This window comes from Astatotilapia calliptera, chromosome 2 (genome assembly GCF_964374335.1).
Source record: "Astatotilapia calliptera chromosome 2, fAstCal68.1, whole genome shotgun sequence".
Lineage (NCBI taxonomy): Eukaryota > Metazoa > Chordata > Actinopteri > Cichliformes > Cichlidae > Astatotilapia > Astatotilapia calliptera.
The window spans coordinates 31514564-31538913 of record NC_137423.1 but is presented as its reverse complement, the minus strand read 5'-3'; the positions used below and the strand labels follow the sequence as shown (position 1 = coordinate 31538913).

At 42.1% G+C, this 24350-nt stretch overlaps 1 protein-coding gene across 8 annotated transcripts; it reads left to right on the top strand.

Moving 5' to 3' along the window:
• The first annotated feature begins 1696 nt into the window (after positions 1 to 1696).
• Positions 1697 to 19389, top strand: LOC113037648 (catenin delta-1-like). Of its 8 annotated transcripts, XM_026194946.2 has the most exons (22): positions 1860 to 2009; positions 7283 to 7408; positions 8818 to 8981; positions 11056 to 11124; positions 11216 to 11335; positions 11446 to 11708; positions 12282 to 12563; positions 12667 to 12904; positions 13018 to 13240; positions 13401 to 13596; positions 13711 to 13828; positions 13952 to 14105; positions 14298 to 14315; positions 14594 to 14662; positions 14760 to 14887; positions 15057 to 15207; positions 15316 to 15508; positions 15697 to 15905; positions 16000 to 16041; positions 16143 to 16210; positions 16392 to 16446; positions 17795 to 19389. In XM_026194946.2, the coding sequence occupies exons 3-22, from the start codon at positions 8823 to 8825 to the stop codon at positions 17851 to 17853; spliced, it is 2814 nt and encodes a 937-aa protein (XP_026050731.2). In that variant the 5' UTR covers positions 1860 to 2009; positions 7283 to 7408; positions 8818 to 8822; the 3' UTR covers positions 17854 to 19389. The 8 variants fall into 8 exon arrangements, with proteins under 8 accessions (XP_025998066.2, XP_080145172.1, XP_026050731.2 ...); XM_080289011.1 differs by lacking the exon at positions 14298 to 14315; XM_080289021.1 differs by lacking the exon at positions 16392 to 16446.
• The last annotated feature ends 4961 nt before the right edge of the window (positions 19390 to 24350 follow it).

The window sequence follows — 24350 nt, the reverse complement described above, 5'->3', positions numbered from 1 at the left end:
CACATTTAATACAGTGTTATAAAGCATTCCAGCTCAATGATTTGCCCACTGCAGCAAACTGATATATATTAAATTAATGTTTTCTGACCCCAGACTCTGTTCTAGGAAGCACGTTCAGCATACTCAGGTTATTCCCTTTATCTGGATTCACTTATTCTAACACTAGTAATCAGGATAAGCAGTCACATGAAGCTGGCTATCAGCTGGCTAACTTAGGGTTTCCTCTCTGTGTTCATATCAAAGAGGTGGCGTTGGCAGAATCTGACCAATTACAAAGATGGATAAGTGACAGCAGAGTGGCTGATTTTACACAAGAAGATCAAACTGTAGTATTAGAAAACTATGAAGCAGTTACACACACAATACAAACTGAAAGTAAAACGGATTCTGCAGACAAAGCAGCAGTAGGACTGCGTGTATGCTTCAAGTGTTTTTGTTAGTAAGACTGGAAAACACCTACTGTTTTTAATAATATAGCAAGTTGAAGCTAGGAAAGAAAGCTGGCCAAAAATGCAGACGGTGTAAGTTAACAGATGCATCAATATCACAATTCTGTTTAAAGATCTGATAGCTGATAGGTGGTGATTTTATACCTGTTGATCTCTAATCTCAAATATAACCCACACTAGTCTGCAGCATGAGTTACCATGGCGATGTCCAAACTGCAAGAAGTGAATAAAGGTTAACCCTGAAGTTACTGGGCTTAGTTCAAATCCACTGATGTAAAGCTGCTTTTATATACTATAGGGATACTTTTAAGTAACTGCCGAGCTTCCTCAAATAATAAGATTTAATTCAGTCTGAACTTCAAACAAATTGAGAACGAAAAACATGAATCATTACTTATAACAGTTGCTTTTACATGTGTATTATTTCCTTTAAAAACGCACTACCTCTACTGTTGTCATTTTTTGCAGCTTTTTTCCTCTTTTTTGTACTTCCTGGATAGATAGGGCAATAATATGCTAGTCAGTGTGGATATTCTGAATAAATATAGTTGCTTTTTTACTCGATGCCTGAAGAGTTTCATTTTGCACCTCTAGAGTGCAGTGTTGTGGCCCCCCCCCAGCACTTATAATGTCTTAAGGCCTGGTCACACTGAATCACTGTGGGTGGGGGGACTCTCAAGGAAACTGGGGGAAATTCCTCACATTGTTCCTCTTTCCACCCTACCCACACTTAAGTATTGCTTAAGAGTTTGTAGTTTGTTTTTTCTTTGATTTTACCGAAAGCTCTGGAAAGTCAGACTGTATTAAAAAAGAGACTTGACTCAAAGTGTTAAAAAAGACACTAAAATTCAAAATAGTAAAAATAAAAAACAAACCCTTAGAGGTATAGTCATGCACTAAGCCTTAAATCCTTTAAATAGCTGTGGTCAAGCATGATTCATGTAAAGAAGCATGTTTACCAGCAGACCAAGCGCATGCGTAACATGTGCACGATGGCCGTTGATAGCGGTTTTTAATACCAGTAGTTTTGGCGACTTGGTGAGGAATGCTGTTGTTGTACTTCCCCATGAAAGTGGTGCTTCCTCCCAGACTATTGTTCTTGGGCAATCAATGAAATGACATCAGTGTGTGTGTGTGGCCACTGAGGGGAATGAATGGGAGGAGATAAGAGGCGGTGGGAGGTAGCTTCTATATTCCACAACACAATTTAAATCCCTCACTTCCGTTTTGTTGTAATAGTCTTTCTCATACCAGCCAGTGTACGTTCCATCTGGGAGGGGATACTTAAAATTTTGTTCCTTTTGTGATAGCAGACTGCTGAGCGACTGCGCCCAGCTCGTAAAAACACCTGTATGAGAGGAGGAATTTTGTGTGCGCCTGCGTCTTTACGGTAGCCGTTGATCCCGCCCTCTCTTTTGATAGAAAACTCGGTGATGTCGCTCGGTCTTTAACGAGCTTGACCCAGAACCCGGAGAAGGAGGGGGAAAAAAGAGGGCAAAAAACAAAAAAAAACAAAAAAAAAAAACGACCGTCTGGAAGGGGCAGGCTTTTCAAGAGCAGGTGAGTAAATTCGTAAATGTTACCATATGGCTGCGTGTGCTGGGGGTCGCGTTTTCCCCCCCTCCATCAAATTATGGGTGCACTGCAGCGCTGGCAAGGAGTGGTCACAGCATCGACTCTCTACGGCTAGCTAACGATGCTAACGTAAAGTTCAAATCGACACCCTCTATTGCTCGCCGTGCAGGACTCAAACAAGCCTTTGGTGCCAGGAGATAAAACAAAGAAAGCCGTCAGACCTGACTGTGAAGGACGCTTTAACCGAATATTCCCGTGCCTAATCTGTTTTTGCTACCCTAACGCTAGCCTGGCTATTTTTTGGCAGCGATCTGGGACGGCTATGTGGGTTATTGTGATGCTAACGCTGCAAGACAGCCAAACGAGGTCATGCGGGTGCTGAGCGAGCATTCACGCCAACTTGGGCTGATTTGATCTCCGGCGTTGTCATTTATTTGTGTAGTAGCGCTAGCGCAACTACAGAGTAAGTCAAATGCGTGGTCTTTGTTCGCCTTTTATTTATGTCTCTGTGTGCCAGCTCACCGCGTCGCTCCTGCCCCACGCTGCTATCTTAACGCTAGCAAATCAATTCCCGACATTGCGTGGGATTTCAGAAGGGGTGCTAGCAGTTAGCTGATCTTGCAGGTGATAGGTTTTGGGGTGTTCAAGCAGATATGGCAGTGTGATGCTCGAGCGTTTTTTCTTTTTTGCCTGTCTGCACTTAACTGTGGTTTGACCTACTTATCGTTGCAGCTGATGCCTCCTTTCTGCGGGTAGCATCCATATTTTTCAGCTGGAGAAGGGAGCAGATTGCACAGGCTTGACGGTAATTACGATTAGGAGCTCTCCCGTGTCCCGGAGCATAATTGGAAACCTGTTTGGTTAGACGTGTATGTATATGTTGCAGAACTCTCTGAGGTTAATGGTCTTCCATTTGCAGCCTGCCACACATCCTGGGATTATTAGCTTGTCAGCCTGTGAACCTGTTGTGTGAGTCCTGTGTGGACTTGTTTTTGTTAGGAAAGTGCCTGGGTGGGGATAACTGTCAGCCTGTTTGTGTGCCTGAACTCACAAACACTGGTTTCATTAAGGCACAAATGCACACAATGTGTTTTACACGGGCTTCCTGTACCTATCACTTTACCTGTAGCTGACTCATGTGTTCCAGGTGCCACCACACTGTCTGCAAGTCCTTGTTTGATTGTTGATGCGTGCTGCCGACACAGACTACAATTGTGTCTGCTCTCTTGAGGTGTACAGGTTAATCCCCGAAGGGCCGTGTGTGTGTGTGTGTCCCCATCTACGTTCGTGCATGTTAACTGTGTGTGTGCGTTAGGATGTAAGTGGATTAGGAGGCTAAAGCTTCAATCCCATTACAAGCCATGCTCAGCTTAAACTACCACCAGTGGCATCAAACTGACTTGAGAGCAAATTGCAGTTAGTTACTTTGAGATGTGTGAACAGATGTGCATTTCAGCAGTGAATATCTTGTTTCAGTGGGAGCTGGTGCAGGTGCCTCTGTTACTGACTAGATTTTAATTAAGTGGACAGAGGCTATATTGTTGCTTACATGTGAGTATGATCAGATATCCCCTGACAGGAGTGAGTGAGTCACGTTGACTGATGGGTGCAGAATCAGATGGAGCTGTCTGACTCGTGGTGTGTCAGTGTTCGATCAGATGTTGTAGTTGACCTCAAGGCACGGTACTTGACACGTTGAACCTCTTTTACTTCTCCTTGTCATGGTCGACTTGGAACAGTGTGGCTCTTTTAAAGAACAAAATAGGAAAACTTGTTTTTGTAGTTACATAGACTTTTTAAAAATGTGTATAAGTCCATGTTGTGACTCTGTACCTGAAGTCCACATGTAGGGTTGCTCCATTTGTTTCCTCTGGCACTTTATGTTTTGTCTTAGGTTGGTCTTTCTGGGCATATGTTTTTGACAGATATATGTGTGTGTATGTGTGTATGTACGTATGTATGTGTATATATGTCAGACCACAATGTCTGACACCCAAGAGAAGATGGTGATCTGATTCAGTGGTTAGACCACTCTGCTTCTTGAATCAACAGCCCAAAAATAGACTGATTTTAGATGGAGCCTGCAAACAGTCACCGCAAACATTTAATTTGGTCGCATCAGACATGAACTAGTCTTTTAACCAGTCTGAAGTGCTCAGTTATAAAGTTACAACGTCTGCTTACTCAGATTTTGGTTAGTGGATTTATTAAACTTTTAAAAAGCAGAAACTTTGAGTTTTCAGGTAGTTGCAGGCGTACTTTTGGGACCAAATAAAGGAAAATGCGCTAAAAAGCAAAACAATAATTTTCTTGTTTTAGTATTATTTAAAAGCATAACTGTGATTAAAGTGAATGACTTTGTACTTGTAATCTCTAGGAGATTCGAGTGAAAGTAATGTTTGATGTACCTCATGTGAGAACAGAGCATGTAACCGTCCAAAGTTTACGATATGCGGACACGCCACGTGTTTGCTGCCCTGTGCACGATCTGGCCTTACACCTAATGACACCTAACTCATAAGATCATTTCCAGTAGCTGGAGCAGCCGTGATGCTGAGTTTCTCACTTTCTTTCTCACATTTAGCATTAGAAAAGGGAACTCATGATAATGTCAGTGTGTCAGAGTTTTTCTGATGTTATCCCAGATTTTATATTAAAAAAGAAAATGCTCTACTAACTTCTTATTTTAAAATAAATTGCGATGACTTAGCTATGCAGGTTCATAAAAATTGGTTCCCAAAGTTCACAAAAGCAGAACAGAAACCAGTAAATGGAGAACAATATTGGCAGGGTGGGAAGTGCCTTGTGGTCGTGTGATCAACATATTGACCATGGGGGATTTTCGCCGCAGCAAAACACTCTGTTGATGGAAGAAGACAACCATCAGCTGGTGGTTTATGAAAGTGTACCTTAGGTAGGTTTTCAAGGTTTGTGTACAACTGGTTCTATTGGGGTAGAGGATTTATAGTGAGCCAAAGATGCCATTGCGGACCTCTCCTCAGCTCTGATGTCGAATTCATAACATCCTGTTTCTCAGGAAGTGGCTATGAGGGGAAAGGGGAGCGGCAGTGGGACGACATTGATTGTTTTCATTGTTCAGCGAAACTCTGCGCTGACTTTCAAGGCCAAAACTAACAGCTGTGAGAGAGAGAGTCGGATGGAGGACAGAAGCCATGCGCATGTAAAGAGTGACATTATAAACACAGATGCGTGCACAGTCAAATGTGTCCTATGATCTTTTTCTTGCTCCCAAACCCTTTTCACACTTGCGCCTGTGCTCTCAGTTGCACAAACTTCTCATTGTTCCTCCAGCCTCCCAGGCTGACAGCTGCAAATTCCCTCCTGGCTGTGGTTAAACCACAATAACACACTTGCTCACACACAGTGTGTGTGTATGTGTATATATATATACATACACACACACACACTCACACACACACACACTCTCGCCTGCCAAGAAATATCCATCATGGTTTATAATTAATCTTGTGCAAATGGCATTAGTGCTCATTAGTTCAATAAGATGGCCTACAGACAGGTAATGATAATATTAATGATTTTAACAAGCCAAGAATTGAGACTATGCGAGTTTATCACAAAGCTATGTAAACAGAGCAGCTTTAGAGACTTGATTAGTTTATTTTGCTGTGTTTGGGTCACAATGACCAGTAAACCTGCCTTGAAGTGCCACAAAAGCACAGTAAACTCTGATCTCTGAGTGATTATTAGCTAGTGTCCTCCTTAGCCTGTTCCACACTGGATGAGTGGGTGGGCTGCTGTGCTGAATTGGCAGGAGACAATGCTAGGAATGCAAGATTAGCTTTTATCTTTGATTCAGCACTCCTTTCCTTATCGCCCCCAACCCCCCCAAGCTTCACCCTCTCATTCCCTCATCTTTCCTACAAGTCCATCTGTTTTATTTGTTTCCAGCTCTTAAAAGTCTGTTCATCTCAATCTCTAAAGGATGAAATCAACCCTGTCTGGTCTGTGACCATATAAAGGCATGTGGGTAACACGACAGCAGTTTGTGATTTGCTCAGGTAGGAGGTTATGACTCTCTGTGAGTCAATGAGGTGACATCATATCACTTCCTGGCAGCCAGCCTTATCCCACATGCAAATGCTGGTTTTGGTTCTCGTGGATTCCTTTGTCTTAGGAAACACTTAAGCCACGCCTGGTTTCCTCATCAGGTCATCCCACTTTCCCTCCCTCTTTTCCCATACTGAACACACCCCATTCTGGGATTTTATTTTATGTTTTTCTTTTTTTAAATGTCGTGTGCTTTGTTAGTTATTATTTTGAAATTCGTACAGGAACAGACAGGCACTGCAGCTGTCAGTTTACTAGGTAAAATGAAACTGAGAAAATGATCTTACTGTGTGGTAATAGTGTGTGGTAATAGTTTTGTTTTTAAATATTTTCTTTATAAGCTCATGCTGGGTCATGAAAGTCAAACGACGAGTCATTCATCATCACATCTTGAGCCCCAATGCTTGCTTTGTGCTTTGCTCTACACCTGTTATCTGAAGTGTAAATGCAGGGCCCTGTTTCTTGTTCAAACTTTCAGCTGCGTTGGTGCATGTGCGCCAGACAGTGTGACTGAAATTTAGTCACCCCCCCACCTCGTCCAACCGGTCATGCAGGTGTGTAGCAATAGCGGGTTTATTCACCTCATGAAGAGCTGGGCCGCTGCAGAACAGGGTGTATCACCAGATAAGAGGATCTGAGTCTCCACTATCCAGTTGCTTGCCTCTGGTATAACAATGTCTCTTTTTAAGGTACAATAACAAAGGATATAGAGGGAGGGGATATAAGGCAGTTAGGAGATTTGGGAATTAATGCTCGGAGCTACAGGTAGGGTGAAAACTGATTAGAGAGAAAAGCTTGGATTAAAAAAAGGGCAAAAAGAAGAGGTAGTAAGAAGAACATATGTTAGAATCTCTAAAACCTGCTTTTGCTTAAGCTCTTTATGCTGAAAATCGATGTTATCCAACCTAGAAATAGGTGCAGGTTGTTCAACTTCCCCAGCTAGCCTCCATATTCTGGCCAAATGTTGAGTAAATACAGGGTGTGTCCAAAGGCTGAAACTACTGTATATCTGTCTCCCTGCTGTGCCTTCCTCCTCACAGAGCGAGCAAACAACCCCCGTTGACACGCTTGTACGGTATTCTCACTGTGTTGCTGATTTTCAAGCCGATGCGTCTTCTCTAAAACACTTCTCGCCCTCTTTCCTCCACCTCTCCTTTCTTTCTCTGCAGTCCATTTCTACCTGCTTCTGGGGCTCGGTGGTTGGGTCACTTTCCACACATGAACAACTAAAGCGCCACTTCTGAACTTGGTGTGATCTCTCACCTCTTCTACCAAAACCTTGCCCACAGGTTAAGGTGTGTATTTTGGATTTTCTGTGAACCCAGTTTAAAGGCAGATGGTGCATTTTTAGTGGTCAACCCATAAGGAGAAGTGTGCAGTTCTCTTTTGGGTTAAAGGTTGTAAGTTGTGGTGTTAAGCTTCCTGTTTCAGTAAAAAAAAGCTTCATTCTCTAAGGGTAAAGGTTGTTTATATAAAGGATTTTCTATTTATCACCAGAAATTATTCTACTTGAATGTGGGGGGGAGTGACTTATCCAAGGACAGCATTTAGCTTTTCTCTGCTCTTATCTGAAACTTTATCCATGAAATGTCTTGTGATACAAAGATACTAATACATGTTTTAAAAACTTTTCTTGGCGTCTTATTTCTTGTGTGGTATCGGACAGTGTCAAAATTTAGAGGATATCTTTGTTTATTTAATGATGGTGTATTAAACTGCATGCAGTCATTGACGTAATGTTGTGATAAAATACTACATATCCACGTTTTATGATTTAACAAACTTTTATGGTTAAGTGCTATAAACCTCTGCTACCACTTCCTCTCTGCTGCAGTTTACCAGTGAAGTTGGGATTTCAGGGTTTTTTCTTTTTCTTGTTTTAATCCTTTGAACACGGTAAATTTTCCCACGCAGAATTTAAATTGGTTGGCCATGCAAATATATTTATTTTAGCCAAAAAAGACATTTATTTTTTAAAATCAGTTTTCCTCAATTCATCTTTTTTTTTTTTTTTTTTTTTTTTTCTTCCTTCCTTGTATTTTGCAAAAGTTCTCTGTTACAAAGTTTTCTGCCTGCAGGCTGACCAGTCGCTGGTACTGGTTTTCTAAGCAGTCTCTCATTCAGTTGAGCCCCATAGGATGTGACTGACAAGGAAAATGAATCAACTGCTCTGTCTTGTATTTGTCACAAAGTGCTCGGAAATGCGACAGAGTGCAAGAGGAACACCTAATTTTATTTATTTATTTTTTTGTCTGTGTGTGTAGAATCCTTGTCTGTTGCTGTTGATGACGTGTGAATATGTGGGAAATATTGCTCATAGTTGTGACATTTGGGGGGGGAGATGAATGAAATGGACATGACAGGAAGTCTCTTCCTGTAAAATTCTAGTGTATTGGGAAAGTTCTCTGGTTGACGTTCAGTTGGAGGCGTGTCTTTATGCTAACCATTGTAATTTCATCACTGAAGCCAAATCATGAAGAGAACTCTTGTGAAATCCCGTAGCTCTCTAAAAAACCTCTGTCTTAGTTACCAAGCAAGATCTGAGGATAACCACCTCCCCATTCAAATCATGCATCAGCTGGATCTCGCTGTACTCTGTTTGGAGAGTGTGTTTTTGTTATACACCCTCTCCCACTGCTGTAGCCTGTTTTAGGGCTGTATGCATGTGTGTAACGCCCCCTTCTCTCCCCTTGGGGCTGTGTAGTGTGTATGGAGCAGTGCGAGAGCGCAGCGGCTCTGCTGGAGTCGGTCAGGGAGCAGGAGGTGCAGTTTGAACAGCTGACCAGGGCGCTGGAGGAGGAGAGGAGGAGAGTGGGCCTCCCCGCCACTAGCCCCTCAACCTTGGGTCGTCCCCTCCCTCACACACAGGTAACTCCCCAAAGAACCCAAATATTCCCATCTTGAGTCATTTCAACACCTCTACGTCTTTGATTGTATGGATCATTATTCCCTCCATCCAACCCTTGGCGTGAGTTCATGCATCGTTTGTCTCTTGACATTCATCCGTCCATCACTCATCCCCTATCTCCTTGGTCCCACCTCCTCCCATCCAGTGCTCAGCAAGGGCGTTTCTGTGCGTCATTCTTGTAACTTTTTTTTTTTTTTTAGATCTTTCTTTATGGACTCTGATAACATATGTCTGACTCATTAACTCTCATCTGCAAATTTATCATTACATGCCTTCAAAACCTATCAGCATGCCTACAGTGTCACTCACCAGACGCACTCTGACTCGCATTCATTTTTCATTCTCCCCTGCTGTGGAGTTTCAGTAATTTTCTTATCCCTTCACAGCATTGTGCATGTGTTGCATAGTCCTCTAAACAAGTTTTCTTCTCCAAGTTTTTGTTTTGTTTTTTAAGATCAGATTCTTTTCTTTTGTGATCATGTCGCATCCTCAGTGTTCATTTGTTTTAAACTCTACTAGATGAATGGCTGTTTAAAAGTCGATATTCATTTCTGCTGTATGCATCAGTCTTAACTGTCTGTGTGTTGGTGCTGCATGTTGTATCTATTAGACTTGCAAATTTGTGTGTTGTACGTTAGAAATTGTTATGGCTGCTCCACAGAGCTTCCAGGTTTGGCAGGAAGCTGACAGGTTGGCTTAGGATGGCTTTTCAAAATGACAGTGGATACATTTTGACCATTTGGCCATTAACTGACACATTTTAGCTCTGATGCTGTCAATATGTCATTATATCTGACAACTGAGAGCACTTATTTTGTTGTCATTTAGCAGATTTGCTAAATGACAATAATGGATTTTGTGCAGATGTTATAAGACGTTACATTTTCTTTTTCAAATAAATTAAAAAAAGAGGGACTATTATAAGTAGGTATTTTCTTACATTTATTTAAAGCTTTTTAGAGGTTTAGCTGTGACTCCCACTTGTTTTGTTTTCCAGACTAATAATTTATGTGGTCCCACTGTTATCATGTGCCATTTTTCTTTACCATAGCGCTTATTTGAGCAGTTAGAAAATAATGGACCTGTTTTTGTTTGTTTGATCAAGTCACACTTTTACAGTAGAGGAGAAATGTTGGCACACTTTTGTAAGCAGTTCTTAAATGTTTTCCTTCCTTTTTCAGGGCGTGCTGACATTGATTAGATCTCATGTTTTGTCTTATGAAAATCCTTGAAAGCCTGAAGGCTACAAAAACTTTGTAATAGCTGTCAATGCTTTATGATAAAGGCACACAGTATCTGTTCTGCGATTATGGGTTCAAATGCATACCAGAGTTGTTTGTAAATCAGATGGTATTAAAGGAAGGACCAGCTCTAGAGGAAGTTTGTGCTTCCTTTACGGTGTATGCACAGTCTGCTCTTCCAATCTTCATATCGCTTTTTAAAAAAAACAAAAACACAGCCCTGCTTCCTTGTGGGCACACAATAAACCGCAGTAGCATTGCAACAAAGTGGAAGAAATTGTATAAGGTCTTTAAATATTTTTCTGGTCGGCAGTAACAGTAATACTGAAACTGAGTGTCGAAACGCTAAACAGCTGCTGATAAACGCTTCCAAAATAGCTCAGTTGTGCTGCGCTTGCATGTGATTGCCACTAACCGAGGTAGTTGCATTGCTAGAGTGTTACTGTGGTTTAGAAAGAAAGTGTCCCAAGTCGTACACTGTGACAGCCTTTGATTATATAAGAGTTTAGTGCAGGAGGAAACGAGGTGTGAGGATGACTGGCTGCATTCCAAAATGTCCTCCTTCGTGTCTGGCAGTGATTCACAGACCATAAACATGCAGGGACGGTTTGGTCAGCACTGAATGTGCTTCAGCAGCAGTAATATCATCTGAGTGGTTAAAAGTAGACAGCACAGACTACTGGGAACTGTGCCTTTACCCTCAATCTTGTATATTGTTTCAGTGTAATAGTATATTTAATTTTTTTTTTTTTTCCTGTGTATTTCACAGTCATGTTTTCCTCTTTTATCCCAGAACGGGCGTTTAGGGGATGCAGACATAGAACGACTGAAGCTGACAGACACATATATAAACGGCACACAGGTATGTGATTGTACAAAGTTAAGCACATTTAAAAAAATAATGTTCTTTTATCTATGCTTAAATATTTACACGTGTGGTGTCTTTGCTACAGTACAGGATGGTGGACCCTGCACATGGCGCTCTAGATGAGAGCTACACGCCAGAGGATGAATCTCAGGAAGTGCATTCAGTCTTTTCCGAAGAAGGAACCACGCGGCGGATGGACAATGGGGTATGTTAATCTAGCGCATGCTTCATTTTCACCGATGATATCAGACGTTATAAAATTTTAATTTAGCCATGAACATTTTAAAACACTGGACTGATCTCACTATGCCACAGATGAAGAAACCGATATCGCGCACAGTCCTGCCTACTGAGTCATTGTCCATCGATGGGGGCTTGTCAGTGCCTGGTATGGGCGTCTACAGCGCCACATTGGACCGTCCTTACAGGCAGCCTGGTGGAATGGACTACCCCACTGCTACAGTACCCAGAAACTACCACTATGGTCCTGTGGGTGGTTACGATGACTATCGCGGAGGTCTGCCATCAGAGGCCTACGCTAGTCTGAGCAGGGGTTCACACATGGATGATCGCTACAGGTGATTGATGCTTCTAGACAGTGTCTTGACGTTTAATGGTGACTGCTTTGCGCTACATTCAAGCGTACACGTCTTTACAAGCCACAGTGTAACGGAAGTTTCCATCATTGCATACAGGGGAATAACTTCCTGTTTTGCCTCATTAATTATTTAACTTTTTAGCCCTTGTTAATACTAATAGACATGTTTTTCCACACTCAATAATTCAAAGCTAAATATAATTCCCCCTTTTTTTTTTAAGCATGCTTTTTTTGTAGTGCATATTCTAAATAATCATTCAGTCATGTGTGAAACTGACATGAGCAGAATTTATAGTTGACAGGCCTTGAACTTAACACCATAATAACATGATGGTAACATAGCCAGTCTATAAACATCTGTTCCGCATTTGTCCACAGACCATGAAGTGTCAGGGAGAAGCCGAGATGTGACATCAGATAACACGTGTCGATCTTTTCCACATTAGCAGCACCTATCCTGCTATCTCTGTCAATCTAACACTGTCTTTTCTTTGGAAAAGAAAGGATTAAGCTAACCCGACTCATCACTTTCATAACTGCCATCTTTACTCAGGCCAATGGATGGCTACAGGACTCTGGACTCTGGCTACCGGGCTCCGAGCCGCCAGCAGCTCGACCCGTACGCAGCACAGCCCCAGGTGGGTCGGGGAATGAGGGCCATGGGCTCTGCGATGGAGATGCGGTATGGGCACGGTCACTATGGTTTGGAGGATGATCAACGTAGCATGGGATATGATGAATATGGAATGGGGCCTCCACCTATGCACCCTGGAGGCTATGGTACCATGCCACGCCTGGGACCGGGGCCTGGGGGTATTGATAGACGAAGACTGAGGTAAAATAAAAACGTACTGTTCTGCACTAAGTCAATTCACAACATTACATAGTTTATTTGATAAATAAACGCTCTTGATAAATGCTTCCATCCACTTTTACAGGAGCTGCGAGGACACTTTGGACAGTGACATAGGCAGCGTTGAGCCATACGCCTGGGCCGTCCCGATGACAATGGAGAGAGGAAGCATGGCTTCTCTGGACAGCACATTGAGAAAACCTCCTACTTCGTGGAGACAGCCAGAGCTTCCGGAGGTTATCGCCATGTTGAATTACCGCCTGGACCCTGTCAAGACCAACGCTGCTGCCTTCCTCCAGCACCTCACATTCAAAAATGACAAGGTAAAGCAAACTCTGCAATTGTGTTTCTGGTAGTTCTCTCTTTGTATGCTGAGTTGTAGTGTTTCTTCTGCTAATTTCTTTTTTGTAAAGGAAGTATCTAATTATGTTTGTAGGTTAAATCAGAGGTGCGCCGCCTAAAGGGCATCCCAGCTTTGGTGTCGATGCTGGACCATCCTAGTAAGGATGTGCATCACTCAGCCTGCGGGGCTCTGAAGAATATTTCATATGGACGAGACCAAGACAACAAAATCGCCATCAAGAACTGCGATGGCGTACCTGCTCTGGTTAGATTACTGAGGAAAACGCACAACCAGGATCTCACAGACACTATCACAGGTATCACTGTTATGTAAAATACTTGTTTTTTGTTTTTTGATATATGTGGCTCTTAAATGTTACTACTATTTGGAAGATTTGTGTGGTGGTTATATTTTCTTATTTTAAAGGCTCAACTGTCTCTTTATTTCATTCTAATATTCATTCTAAATTATCCCAGGCACCTTGTGGAACCTTTCATCCCACGATTCAGTTAAGATGGAGATTGTGGACCACGCCCTGCATGCCCTAGTTGACGAGGTGATTGTTCCACACTCAGGCTGGGAGAGAGGGAACAGCGGAGGAGGAGAAGAAAGCTGCAAACCACGCCATATGGAGTGGCAGACCGCCTTGACCAACACTGCTGGCTGCCTTAGGTATGCAAGAGATCAATGGATGCAAAGCAGAGGAAGTTGAAGAAGGAGAAAAGGAAGCTTATTTTAAGGAGAAAACATGCAATTATGTGCTTAACTTCTCTCCCTTTACTTCAGGAATGTGAGTTCAGAACGCAGCGAGGCCAGGCGAAAGCTGAGGGAATGCACGGGGCTGGTGGATTCACTTATGTACATGGTCCAGTCACAGATCAACTGCAAAGATGTGGACAATAAGGTTAAAAATTCACTTATAACTGTCCCTTTTTTCGCAAGACAGTTGTGCGATTTAAAAAAATAAATGAATAAATAAAAATTGGAGTTTGAGCCTTTTGTCCCCATTCACCCCTTCTTCCTATAGCTGGTGGAGAACTGCGTCTGCCTTCTGAGGAATCTGTCCTATCAGGTTCACCGTGAAATCCCCGGCTCTGAACAATACGCAGAGGCCATACCTGTCAACCAGGGCCCAGCTCCAGCCAGTAAGGGCGGCTGCTTTGGCTCTAGAAAAGGCAAAGGTTGGTGTTTTACAGCTACATTGTGTCAGATTTGTGGTTGAGTGAGTGGCAGTTACTGGTGGGGTTGAGCTTTTTGGTGGCAGAAGACCCTTTCCCTGTTTTTCACACTCTACTGTTTCCCCCCCCTTTCCTTTTCTCCCTCCTTATTTCTTCCCACCCTATTTCACTTCTTCCTCTCTGTGCTCTGTTTAGATGAGTGGTTTTCCAAAGGTAAGAGTTTGCGTTTGGTGTTCTCACGAACCTGCGAAGCTGTCCATCCCTCTCATCACATTATTTTACTAATGCATATTGAAACACCTGGAGAAATAACGTTGAATTTACACGCATTCCACAGGCATGATCACACATAGCATTGCATGCTGATGGTGCTTGTTCCACTGGTTGCATGTTGGACCAGATAACAAGACTGAGAATATGAAAATGGTTATACCCCCCCCTCCCAACATCACTATATCTGTCTTATCTGCTGTTTCTTTTTTTTTCTGCAGGAAAGAAGGATGTAGATGATGGAAGTGCAGATATGGTTGATATTCCAAAGAGAACGACACCTGCCAGAGGTACTGTTTGTGTGTCTGCTTCTCTTTCAGATGATTTATAGTTGATCAGGGAGCTTGTGTTCATATAAAAGCATACAACTCTCTCTGCCAACTTTAGGTTATGAGCTTTTGTTCCAGCCTGAAGTGGTTCGTGTTTACACGTCACTGCTCAAAGAGAGCCAGAACCCATCAGTGCTCGAGGCTGCTGCCGGCGCCATCCAGAACCTGTGTGCTGGCCGGTGGACTGTTAGTATCATTTCTTATCAGTGATTCAGAGCTGGCTCTCTGCTATAAAAGGCTAATGTTTAATTTTGAACTTTAAAAGTGCATGAACCCTGAATAGTTGGGTCTGTCTTTGTTTTTATGTTATTAGATGACAACTAAAGTTGATCTGTTCTTTGTGCTTTTCATACAGTATGGTCGGTATATCAGGGCAAAGGTGCGTCATGAGCAGGGACTCCCCATGATGGCAGAACTGCTGGCTCATGGCAATGATCGTGTGGTTCGTGCAATGTCTGGAGCTTTGAGGAATCTTGCCATTGACAACCGAAACTGTGAACTGCTAGGTAAGATTGTTTCTTCTTAGCTGTTATCTATTATCTTAGCATCTGTGTCATTTTTTTTTTTCTAAACATTCATTGCACTTTGGTTAAGAGTAAGAGTTTCTCTTGCAGGTTTGCATGCAGTGCCTCACCTTGTGGCCAACCTGCCTGGAGCCCAGAATCAGTCTGGGCGTAATCTATCCGAGGAGACAGTTGTGTCTGTACTGAGCACGCTCGGTGAGGTGCTAGGCAACAGATTGGAGCCAGCAAAGGTCCTTCGAGAGAAACGAGGCATCGAGAGCCTGGTGCTAATCAACAAAGATGGGTAAGTGTTCTCTGAGTGTAGAAAAGGTGCTTTGCGTATGTGTTTTTTTTTTTGTTTTTTTTTTTTTTGTTTTTTTTTTTTGTGTATAAAAGCAGCTGTTTTCTAACCGGTGTAAACCGTGTGTGTTATATAACAAAACTCATCAGAGATGATAACAGCTCAAACCCTTATCTCTGGTTATCTTTCAGCAAGCGCTCTGATCGCGAAGTGCGGGGGGCGAGCCAGGTCCTGCAGCTCGTCTGGGCTCACAAGGAACTGCGCCGACCTCTTGAGAAAGACGGCTGGAAGAAAACTGACTTCATGGTTAACATTAACCCAGGCACCACTACCACTAACGGCCCGAGCACTCGAGCTAACGGCACCTATGAAGACAGCACTACACCCCTCCTGGACAGAGGTGAGCAGAGAAAGTATTTACATTAAATTTTGCAGGAGGGTTATTTATGAAGAGTTTTACAGCTTAACTCATGAATTGTTTTTCTTTGTGTCAGGGGAAAAGAGGGACATGATTCCCCTGAATGACATTGGCCCTGGTTAGTAGATTTCTTTTAGATTTCCTTTGTTTTTGGGGGTTTTTGTTCTGCCTCAAGATTAAATCTTTAGCAAATTTTAACCTGTTTTCATCTTCCTTCAGAGGCCTACTCTACACTGGACCAGAAAGAAAGGAGACACACTCTGGATGAGACCACAGACACTTTACCGGTACTTAAAGTCACTATTAACATGTTGGATTGCTGGCTTAATGACATTAATCCCTAACCTCCTGCACAGCTCTGAATATTTCCTGATTGTAACCTTTTAAAACCTCACGATTACTGACACATCTTTTCTCACACTCATTTCCTGTCCGCCTTCTTTCTGTCTTTCTCGGCTCCTCTCTCAGCGAGGGGTGTATGGGGGCAGAAAGGGCTCCCTGCCTCTATTGGACTCCTACGATGGTTAGCCCTCCCCCATCCCCTCTACCCCCCTCTGCATGTAACAGCATGGTATGTCCAACTGACCTCTATTCCTGCATGAACTTTATGAACTCCTTTTTGTCTCTAATAACTGAAAACCTGAGTGAAACCTGGTCCAAGTCTGATTGTGAACTAAAACAGGCAGAGGTGTCGTTGTACTGATGCTTAAATATGAGATACCCTGATGTGTTGTGTATTCATGCTGGTATAGTATGCTGCTAGGTGTTCCTTGTGCATTGTCCTCTGTCATTGTAAATCCGAACCCCGGGCTGATCATTAAATAACAACATTTAGATCCTCAGAATAATAACTGTTTATGCATTAGTGTTGTCACAATACCACAGTTTTAAAAGTTACTTACAGTCCTTTTAATACAAAACCAAAGTTCTGTGTCAGTTTTCTACCCGGTTGCTGTACATGATCTCATGGGACTGTTTGGTACAAATGGCATGAAACTTCAGGCCCATTTTGTGCCTTATGCGTGCATTTATTTTGTTAAATGCCATACAAAAAAGTTACTGGTCACATTTGTTGTTCTTGGCAAGAAATGGCACATGAAAATCAAAACGATTCTGATGAAATTGATGCTTCCCAAAGCAGTTTTGCTGTGACAGCTACTCTAATCTTAGTCCCCCTCAAAGTCCTTTACAATCAGCTGCTGGAGTGGATTTAAGAATGTCGGGAAGTGTTAATGCTTTTGTCATGTTGTGAAATATTTGTCTGGTTTTTCGGAGATCCACTGTTGTGGGTTGTTATTTGTGTGTGAGAGCACACTCTTGTGGTTGTGTCGGCTACTACAATAACAGACACCCAAGAATAGAAATGGGTTTCATTGATTTCTTTGAGTTTGTGAGGAAAGTAGTGGCAAAAAGTGCTATTTCTTAACAGCTTTGTTTGGATTACTTTGTAAAATGTTCCTGACTGCATGACCAGAACGGTGAGGGTTTTAAATAAACATGTTTGGCAGTTAAGACACGTAACAAATCACACACAGAGCAGCCCGGTCACTTGTTTAGAGTCGTTAATGGATGATTGACTTCAGCACAGACTTCAGTTTATTATGGAATAGTTCTATGTGCAGGGCAGCAGGCCAGGAACTAGAATCTAATTTAACTAAACTAAAGCAGTAATGTGATTATAGTAGCCTCCTGTTGAAAGGTCATTTACTGTGACAACACTAGTGTGTAGATTGCCATACTTATACCACACAAGTCTTTGTGTTGCCTCCTTGTTTGATGTCTAAATCAGCCACATATCTTTTGTACTTGTGTTTTTTTTTTTTGTTTTTTTTTGTTTGTTTTAATCATTGTGTTTTTGTCTCTTCCTCCAGAAAAACTGATAGTTTGCATCACCCAGACTGGGCCGTCCCTGCCCTACCACTGCTACTGAGGAGAGAAGATCCAGACTCTCCCTCTCCTCACCCCTTCCTTTCCCCGTTTCTCTCTCTTATCACCACACAAATGGGATCAAAACATGGGGGCGGGGGGGTTGGCATCCAAAGAAAGTGGTTGTGTTGCAGGCAAAGACTTTCAAGCAACACACACGTGCAAATTCAGTTGTAGCAGCAGAAATGTATTCCGTTTATAACTTATAATTATTCTGTAAAGGCAATCACCTTTGTTGACAATCATTTGATTCTGGTGTTGTCCTCTGGCTTGCTTTTTTTTTTTTTTTTTTTTTCTCCATGCTGTTAACTTTTTTTTTTTCTTTTTTTTCCTCTTGGCAATTTTATTGTCATGTTACAGCCACCTGACATTGGCCCTGATAAGTTTGTATTTAGACATTTAAGTAGGGTATATACTGTATATAAAAAGAAAAGGGGGGTGACTGCAGTAGTTTTGGCTCATTAATTTAATTAATGGGAGGTTGGGACACACCGACAGCCCGCCCTGTAGATTGAGAATGTTTATATAGGAGTTATTTTCCTGTCTAGAGTTATTTTCTCTCAGTTGGGATGACAAGAAAGGGCAGGTGTGTGTATATTTATCATACAGTAAACCTGTGGGTGTGTGTGCACGTGGAAAATGAATATGGACCTTTTGAATGATTGTGTGTTGATCCAGATGACACCATGTTTTTCCATCAGTTATGCTTTTTTTTTTTTTTTTAATTGTGTGCTCCTCTTCCTGTGATGAAGCTGTTCTTGTTTTGTTCCCTTTATGTCCCTCCCCACATGGAACATTTAGGAGAATTTCAGCTGCTTTATTTTGGATTTTCCTGTTTGGGTTTAGCCAACTAAACCAGCCAACACTTCAGACCTGGTACTGAGATGAAGCTGTGAACAAACACTACTAAGCCACTAAAATATTTCGACATACAGCTTCAGAAGGCCCTTAACCATTCCTGTACACCTGCCTGTTCATCTTTTCTTTTTCTTTTTTTTTTTCTTCTGAACCAGCTGAAGTGACTTTTTGGAAGAAATTTAAATATAAAATTCTGTAGCTGTTTTTTATACATGCTTGTCTGTATTAAAACATTTGGGAGGCTTCTGTACTCAGAGGAGACTCGAGTTTTAACAGGTTGGGAGAGATACAGGTGTAATTTAAACTGGGAGGCTGGCAGAAGGCACATTTTGTTTTTTGGGTTTGTTTTTTTTTTGTATTTCTTTGTGCGTCTGTTTCTTTTTATTTTCTGGAGGTTTATATGTATGGGAGTGGTGGATGAGAGCATTATGCAATTTGTTCTACTTTATAATTCCACTTTTACATCAGAGTTGTTTTAAAGGCAAAAGAGACCAATCATCTTTTTGTTTTTGTTTTTTACTCTTCACACACATAGTATATTTGTACTGTTGCCTATCCATGTAAAATTATGATGTACCATTCATTACCTGCCTTGGCTCTGAGAAGTTGCTTTCGTTTTTTCTTTTTTCAGTGACGTATGTAACTGGTTGTTTTTTATAAATAAAGATCTTTTCCTAGACAAGCTTTGGTAACGTGTGCTTGATGTGGCTGTGTGCTGATGTGAGGAAGGACTCCTGTATCGTGTGGATAAACATATCTAATTAAAGAGGGGAAATGCATCTGTGTAATTTCATCCCCTCACTCTTGTAAAGGCAAATGCTAATAGTTGGTGTGTTTGATATTCACTCCCTCACATCTTTAGATCGAATTAGTAGTGCTTTCAGTTGGGAAATGCTTTTTATTTAAGAGACAAACACGTTAATCTCCTAACTTAAGACCTCAAACTGCTCACGCCTTGTGCTCAAGCCTTATTAAAGCCAGCTAACCTTCAAGCGCCACAGTAAAGCTGGAGGCCGGGCGAGCGTTGACGTTCTCGGCTTTGCTGTTTGTCTCTGGTTACACACAGAGCAGCATGTTGACAGGAGGGTAGTGTCCTGAAGGTGTGCGTGTGTTTGCTTCCAAACATGTCAAAGATACAGTTGGTTGTCTGTGGATATGTTTAGGTGTTTCAAGTATGCAGCGCATCTGAAATGCATCGTGGGCTGGTTGAGAAGCAGCTGCTGGATCACGAGGGCTATGAGCAGATGTCGGTGTGAAAGTTTGATATTAGTTAAGGTATGATGTGCATGCGTCTGCTTGGAATATAAAATTAACCTTAAATTGAATACACAAGGTGCAGGAAGACAGCCAGTGAGGGCATGTTAGTGGTGTTTTAGCACTGTGAGGGAGTTTTATTCTATAGTGTGGAGGTTCACATGCTTTTTGTAGTAGCTACTAAACAATTTATTCATTCTTGAATCTCTTTACTTTTAGTTGTAACAGTTTGAATCACACCAGCATACACATAATACTCCTGCTTTCATCTCTCAATCTCAAGCAGTCATTTTCACTTTTAAAAGCCACAGAGTCCTGTTTACAAGGGAAGCTACAGATTAATGATTTATGAGAGATGTGCCAAAAATGCCTACATGTATTTTAAGTTTTGAGAAGTAGGCCTGATTTGAGTTTTTAAGCGTGTAAAAGGTATAAAGCCCCACAATAGACTGGCAACCTGTTCAGAGTGCATCCTGCCTATTAGCCAAGGGCACCTGAGCTAGACTCCAATGCCCCCTTATCCTGAAATGTATAAGACAGATTGATATGCAATTTGAGAATTTTGGTTAAAAAAATAAATAAAGCAAAACCTCTTTCACTTCTACTTATCTTCTTTAACAGGTCTTGACATTAGCTAGAAACAGCCATCACTGCTGAAATTGAACAAAAATGAAGCTAAACTGCAGAAGCAGTGTGTGAAAACCTAAGCATGCTCCATGATTCAGTAGCTCGTAGAACCACCTTTAGCAGCAGTAAGGAGTTTTCTGTATGACTTCATCTGTCTCTCACGTCACTGTAACAGAATTTTGGCCCGCTCTTCTTTACAGCATTGCTTCAGTTCATTGAGGTTTGCAGGCGTTCGTTTATGCACGGCTCTTTTAAGGTCCCACCACAGCATTTCAGTCAGGCTGAGGTTTGGACTTTTACTGGGCTGTTGCAACAACTCGATTCTTTACTTTTCAGCCATTCTGTTGTAGATTTGCTGCTGTGCTTGGTCAACTTGTGCCAAGCTATACAGGGAGTGCAGAATTATTAGGCAAATGAGTATTTTGTCCACATCATCCTCTTCATGCATGTTGTCTTACTCCAAGCTGTATAGGCTCGAAAGCCTACTACCAATTAAGCATATTAGGTGATGTGCATCTCTGTAATGAGAAGGGATGTGGTCTAATGACATCAACACCCTATATCAGGTGTGCATAATTATTAGGCAACTTCCTTTCCTTTTGCAAAATGGGTCAAAAGAAGGACTTGACAGGCTCAGAAAAGTCAAAAATAGTGAGATATCTTGCAGAGGGATGCAGCAGTCTCAAAATTGCAAAGCTTCTGAAGCGTGATCATCGAACAATCAAGCGTTTCATTCAAAATAGTCAACAGGGTCGCAAGAAGCGTGTGGAAAAACCAATAACTGCCCATGAACTGTGAAAAGTCAAGCGTGCAGCTGCCAAGATGCCACTTGCCACCAGTTTGGCCATATTTCAGAGCTGCAACATCACTGGAGTGCCCAAAAGCACAAGGTGTGCAATACTCAGAGACATGGCCAAGGTAAGAAAGGCTGAAAGACGACCACCACTGAACAAGACACACAAACTGAAACATCAAGACTGGGCCAAGAAATATCTCAAGACTGATTTTTCTAAGGTTTTATGGACTGATGAAATGAGAGTGAGTCTTGATGGGCCAGATGGATGGGCCTGTGGCTGGATTGGTAAAGGGCAGAGAGCTCCTGTCCGACTCACCTGATCTGAACCCCATTGAGAACCTGTGGTCCATCATCAAATGTGAGATTTACAAGGAGGGAAAACAGTACACCTCTCTGAACAGTGTCTGGGAGGCTGTGGTTGCTGCTGCACGCAATGTTGATGGTGAACAGATCAAAACACTGGCAGAATCCATGGATGGCAGGCTTTTGAGTGTCCTTGCAAAGAAAGGTGGCTATATTGGTCGCTGATTTGTTTTTGTCAGAAATGTATGTTTGTGAATGTGGAGATGTTATATTGGTGTCACTGGTAAAAATAAATAATTGAAATGGGTATATATTTGTTTTTTGTTAAGTTGCCTAATAATTATGCACAGTAATAGTCACCTGCACACACAGATATCCCCCTAAAATAGCTAAAACTAAAAACAAACTAAAAACTACTTCCAAAAACATTCAGCTTTGAAATTAATGCGTTTTTTGGGTTCATTGAGAACATGGTTGTTGTTCAATAATAAAATTATTCCTCAAAAATACAACTTGCCTAATAATTCTGCACTCCCTGTAGTTGCTGCACAGGCAGACTCACATTTGACTCTAGAATACTTTGGATCGCTTTAACATTTAAAATGCTGAGACCTGTGAAGTTTAAGATATAGCTCTTGATGGGCTTTATTGCAGTTTCTCAGAGCACTGCAAGGTCTGATCTTGAGTTAAGTCTCGTGGGACATCCACTCCTGGGAGGATTGGCAGCTTTCTTTAGTGTTTCTCACTTGTGAATAAATTATTAAATTGTTTGGAAATGACCTGATGAGCCTTCCCAGATTGATGGGCACCAACAGTAATTTCTCTTCAATTATTATATACATATTGATTTATTCTTTTTATTTACTCACTCAGCTGCAAAGGAGAAATCATGAAAGAAATCTTCTGCTACAAAGGTTTTAGACTTTGTTCACAGCTATAAAGCTACAAGGAAAGAATCACAGTGACAAATGAGTCCTGAAATGTATATGTGGACATGTGAGTGCTGCTTTAAGACATACTGAGGAGGGAAAAAGAAATAGTAAATCTATCCTTTCGACACGGAGCCCTGTGAAGTTCCCTTGCCAAAATTAGCAGGCTCCTCATTCATGATAGGAAAGGCAATATAACCGGCATGTAAATATCTCAAAGAATTTCCAGTTTATGAAGGTAATCTTATAGCAACATTTATAGCTGAACTCCTTGCTTACAGCTTTAATATTAGAGCTGGAATTAACTGCACAGCTGTTGCAAGCAGCTATCTGACTCAGATGTGCGCCTGTCTGGGTTACTCACTGCATGTGTGTAATGCTTGCAACCTGTGCAGCTGGTGCAGACACACACACACCGCTCTTTAAACCTGAGACCACCAAACGCAGCAGATTCTCCCCCTCTCCTTCATGGTGTCCTATCATTCGGTGTCATTTCTATTTAGGGCTCCTCCGCTGTTCCTCGTTTCCTCACTAACGCTCAGATAGAAGCACCAGCATTTAACTCCTGCACACCATATCGGAGGGGGGAAAAAACCCGCTGGGAGGACCAAGGGAATACTGTACGTGATCGAGAGAGGAATGTAGAGCTGGATTCATCACAGGGACACCACACCACTGGGATTTTATGTGTGGCTTTACGCTTCCTTCCTTATACTCCCTAGAGGTGATCTGTGGAGGACTATGCGTGACCATACAAGCAGATAGAGCAACGGACCAGCTTTGATTTGGCTCATGGATACACTCAGCGTCCCTGGTCCATCCGCTTCGAACTCGGATAACGAGTCCCCTGAACATACTCCAGACCCAGATTCCTCCCGCCACACCACCCACACTGGTGGGCAGAGCGGGCTCGGTGGCCTGGGATATGGGATCAGGGTAGCGTGGCACCACCTGAGGCCCTTCATCCCCTTCTTTCTCATCAGTTCCATGGTGGTAGCTCTCGTCTACCTGATGCAAGCCATCATCTACGGGGGGCCCTTCAAAGACCCGCTCTTCTTTGTCAAGTTTAATGAGCGCTGGCCGCGACCGACTCCACCCCGAGTGGACACAACGTCCTCTACCGAGCTTTTTGGTCTGATCACCCCCTCGTCATTTGAGGAAGTCCATATTGACGTGCACAGAGACAACGGCACAACGTGAACTGGAATGTAGAAAAGAAGGACTCCAGGGGGACCACACGCTGCTCTTGGATTAAAAGAGCACATACTAATATTTGAGTGGGAGACATTTCCCTGCCGGTCCTCTGTCCCTCTTAAAATAAAATATAATGGATGAAAATTTTATTTCAGCAGCTGAATCAGGTTTCTTTAAAATCCATTTAAATATTCAGTGTGCTCCAGCTTTTGTTTCTCTTATGAAACGAATAAAAGTGAAATTACAATTATTTTTTACAACTTTTGGAAGATTTTGTTATTTGCACTGAAGGTTCTTGCATGGCGCTCAAAATGTATAAATCACTACCAGTTTTATACATTTTTTTTAAAGCAGAAAATGTGTCTGTGCGATTTGTAGAGTGAAGCACTTATGATTTTAAATGCTTGGCCTGGTTTTCTCTCTGCACTGAACAGCAAATGTGCTTTTCCTGTACGTTAAATAAAGTGTCAGTCGTCCGAGGTGGAAAAGTCAAACAGTGATGTTCCAGCATCGCAGTCCTGTAGTCTCCCTTTTCCTGAT